Source organism: Chaetura pelagica, unplaced genomic scaffold (assembly GCF_000747805.2).
Source record: "Chaetura pelagica isolate M959 unplaced genomic scaffold, ChaPel_1.0 scaffold72, whole genome shotgun sequence".
NCBI classification, from domain to species: Eukaryota; Metazoa; Chordata; class Aves; order Apodiformes; family Apodidae; genus Chaetura; species Chaetura pelagica.
The window spans coordinates 3,037,270-3,041,492 of NW_009952560.1; the positions used below are offsets into that span (position 1 = coordinate 3,037,270).

The 4,223-nt window shown below is 58.3% G+C and overlaps 1 protein-coding gene across 1 annotated transcript; it reads right to left on the bottom strand.

The window, feature by feature from the left end:
* Window positions 1-169: 169 nt before the first annotated feature.
* LOC104398975 (fatty aldehyde dehydrogenase-like) lies at window positions 170-3,744 on the bottom strand. Its single transcript, XM_010009133.1, has 9 exons — window positions 3,583-3,744; window positions 3,158-3,389; window positions 2,968-3,053; window positions 2,669-2,877; window positions 2,434-2,551; window positions 2,152-2,293; window positions 1,826-1,992; window positions 1,153-1,252; window positions 170-435 (listed from the first exon to the last, which is right to left on the bottom strand). The coding sequence occupies exons 1-9, from the start codon at window positions 3,742-3,744 to the stop codon at window positions 170-172; spliced, it is 1,482 nt and encodes a 493-aa protein (XP_010007435.1).
* Window positions 3,745-4,223: the final 479 nt, after the last annotated feature.

Here is a 4,223-nt window from a genome sequence, read left to right on the forward strand (position 1 = left end):
CAGCTGGGGGTTTCTCTGCATTAGAGGGGGGTCCCACCCTCTCCCATCAGGGGGACACCACCTGGAGAGGCCCAGAAACAAGGCTGAGTCCCACAGGTAGAGCCCGAGGCAAAGGGATGATGGAGGCTGAGACCAGGTGGAGCTGGGGGACAGAGCTGGGAACATGCCCTCATGCAGACAGCCAAGATCCCATGATCACCTTTGCCACCACTGCTACCACAATCCCCAGCAGGGACAGGATGAGCAGTCTTGGTTGGCCCTTGTTAAATGGCTTCAAGAGGAAGAACTTGGTCCAATCCACCTTCCTCTGGTTTAGGGGTGGGTACCGGAATTGGTTCATGATCTCCATCTTCAGGTTCTTGATCAAGCAGGAGCGGCGGTGGGAGAAGGTCTCAAAGCTGTGCTTGCCGTGGTAGGCGCCCATCCCGCTGTTACCTGAGGGACACAACCCACCCAGCTCACACCCGGCATGGGGAACAACTGGATTTCTTGCACTCTGGCAGCTCCCAAGACACTGGAAAAGCTTGGTCATGGTGCTCCTCACACCTGGAGCAGCTGCTCTGCTCCCGAGGGCAGAGAAGCAAAGAGCAACTTTAACAACAGAGAAATAAGCAAGGACCTGCTCAGTGCCTTGAGCTGGTGCTCAGGCTGCCCACACACACCCTTGAGAAGCTAACAGCACCAGCCCTCTCCTCCCCACGGCCAGTCCTGCTTCTCCCACAAAATTTACACAGGGGTAAGGGACAGGAGGAACAAGATCCATTATTTCAAGCAGTAGGACATCAGCAACCTGCCAACAGAAACTCCCAAGACCTCTACCCACAGCCAGGTTGTCTCTGTCACAAAGCCACCAGTCTGACAGTGACTGTGGAAACTCAACCAGCCACCTGGACATAGGCAACTTCATCCCACACCCTGACACAGGAGAACCAGAGCTGAAGACAGATGTGCCAGAGGGTTTCCTTCACCCACTGGCACTAAAACTGCTCCCACCACTAAACAGTCATTTTGCAACGACCTGTCAGTGAAAATAATCTGAAGGGAAAATGCAGCTGAATGTCCTTGAATTGCCCAATGGGGAGAACAGCAGCTGGGTCAGAGGCTGCTGCTAGGAGGCTGAAACCATGCGTATGAGATGACGTGGGGACTTACCCACACCACCAAAGGGCAGCCCCAGAGCCAGAAACTGCACGAAGACGTCGTTGGCTACCATGGTGCCACTGGAGGTCTCTGATATCACCCGTCTGATCAGCTACCCAGAAGGAGAGATGGCACAGAACAGAGGGAAATCAAGAGGGGCCACCAACACATGGCATTTAGCAGAGCAGGTGAGTCAAGGTGGCACTTGCATTCCCCTTTGTGGGGGAACAGGCAGAGCCTTGTCCCTTGACAGAGGTCAGGTTGACATTACTTATACACAAGGTCTGCCCAGCTGGAACGGCCATGGAATGAAAACGCTGCATCTCAGTGGACAGGTCAGAGGTGGCCGTGCATGGGCCAGGGCCTGGGGTGCTCCTCAGCCCTCCCACCCCAGCTGCACAGAGCTGTTGTGTCAGGGCAAACCCTCACCTAAATCGCTGACCTGGCACAACAGAGCCTGGAGCAAGAGATGTTCAAAGAACAAACACTCCCCAGCATGGGCAGTGGCCAGCTGAGGCACATGGGGAGTTGGGCAAGCTCAGAGACCTTCAGAGGGAGACTGGAGTCTCCAGCAGCTCTGGGGACACTCGGGGTCCCCATGGGGAGGGCTCCCCAAGGGAGCTGTGCCTGGGACTGGGCACCTTTGGGATCAAACTGCAGACGGGGGAGCACAGCCCAGACACACCTGCTTGTTGTTGGAGAAGACGTACAGGGCAAGGGGCTTCTCGCGACCGTTGATGAACTCAATGGCTTCCTCCACGCTCTTCACGGGCACAATGGGAAGGACTGGCCCAAAGATTTCCTCCTCCATCACCTTGGATGCTGGAGATACGTTGGTGAGGATAGTTGGGGCTGAGGCAAACAGGACAGAAGGAGATGGCATGAGCACGACACAAGACATGGGCCACCACACAACCTTGTCCTGGGCACGGCCCAGGTGTGGGCAACACACACCCAAACAGCCCCAAAGCACCCACTGCCACCTCCCTCCACAACACCGGCCAGAAGCACCTATGAAGCAGGAGGCCTCATCAACCTCCCCTCCGTGAGCGACCTTCTGCCCTTCCAGCAGGCCCAGGATCCTTTTGAAGTGGCGCTTGTTGATGATCCTTTCATAATCTGGAGATGACTTCACATCTTCCCCATAGAACTCCTGCCAAAGGGCACAGCAGAAACAAACACCTCACCACACCAGCACAACGGCCCAGCACAGCTCCCAGGCTGCAGCAGCACAAACTCACACCTGGGCTGTAACAGGGACAACTCCCACGGCACAAGCACCTCCAGCCTCACCTGCAGAGTCGCCTTGATGTTCTCCACCACCTTGCTCTGGATGGACGGGTCACAGAGGATGTAGTCTGGGGCAATGCAGGTTTGCCCACAGTTCATGTACTTCCCCCATGTTATCCTCCTAGGAGGGAAAGGGAGATGGATTCTTCAGTCAGGCCCTTCCAAACACCACAGCCTGCCTGGCCCTGCCTGAGTCACTCTGGGGACAATGGCCCAGCCAGGGCTTCAGCAGCCTGACCTGCAGGCCACAGCCAGGTCACAGTCCTTGTCGATGTAGCAGGGGCTCTTCCCACCCAGCTCCAGGGTGACGGGCGTCAGGTGCTTGGCGGCCGCTGCCATCACGATTTTGCCCACGGCGGAGTTGCCGGTGTAGAGGATGTGATCAAACCTCTGGGCCAGCAGTGCTGTTGTCTCAGGGACTCCTCCAGTCACCACGGGGTACAGCTCCTGGGGGGGTGTGTGGAGAGCAAGGGTATCAGGGTTACCCCAGCCCAGCACATCTCTGCAATGCAGAGACAACTGGGGAGCCCCACTCACCGGGTCGAGGTACTGGGGCAGGATCTCAGCCACCAGCCGAGCCGTGTGCTCACTCACCTCCGACGGCTTCACCACCACAGCGTTGCCTGCAAGACAATCCCAGCACAGCCCCTCAGCACTCACATACCTCTCCCTGCCTCTTGCAGCACCTACAGCCCCACGGAGGACAAGGGCTCCAGAGGGTCCCCACCTGCTGCGATGGCCCCGACCAAAGGCTGCATGACAAGGAGAAAGGGGAAGTTCCAGGCCCCGATGATCAGCACCACCCCCAGGGGCTCAGGGTGGATGTAGGTCTTGTCCCACATTGTCACCACACTCCTCTGCACAGGTTGAGGGGCCGTCCATGACAGCAGGTTGTTCATGGCCATGGTCAGCTCCATTAGTAAGACCAGGATCTCTTGGGTATACACATTGATCCTGCTCTGCAATGACAGGGAGCTTGTAGAGGGGATGGTGAAGGCACCCACCTCCTGCACCCAGTGAGGGAAAAGTCATGCAGGACCACCGGGGACATCAGCAACAACCACCTGGCACCCCAAAGGCAGCCCTCGGCCTCCCTGCTCCCCGCAGGGCTGTCCCCACGCCTGATGGCAGCAACCCCCTGCCAACCCACACCTTGTGCAGATCCGCCTGCAGGGCTGCCTGGATCTCCTGCTCCTTCTCCTGCACCATCCGCTCCAGGGCCTTCAGCTGCTGCAGCCTGAACTCCAGCGAGCGGCTCCGGCCCGAGGTGAAGGCGGCTCTGGCCCGGCTCACGACCTGCTGCATCCCCTCCATGGCTGCTCCGCGCTGCGGGACAGAGCCCAGAGACACCGCTCAGGGACGGGTCATCCAGGGCTGCTCAAGCCTGGGAACGCTCCATCTGGGGCCACTACCAAGAGATGTCCCAGCTGGGACAAGGCTGAGATGTTCTCCTCCTCGGGTGGAGGTTTTTCAGGGCTCACACTCTCCAATGCTCCATCCTACCTGCGCAGAGGCCACAGGTGCAGGGCACCTCTGGTGGGAACCCAGCATCTCTGGGAATGACTGATAGATCCTGTTCTGCAGGTGCTTTCTCCTAGCTTGGGGACACCCTCAAGCCCACCAGCCAACCCCATCCCCTGCTCACAAGTATGGCCCTGAGCAGCCAAAACATGCAGACACTGGTGGCCCCTGCGGGCAGCGGGTTGAAGTGGAGCTACATTCCCAGAGCCAACCTGCACCCATCTTCCCTCTAACAGCAAAGCCCTTGTGTGGCTTCTCAGGGATGTAGGGAA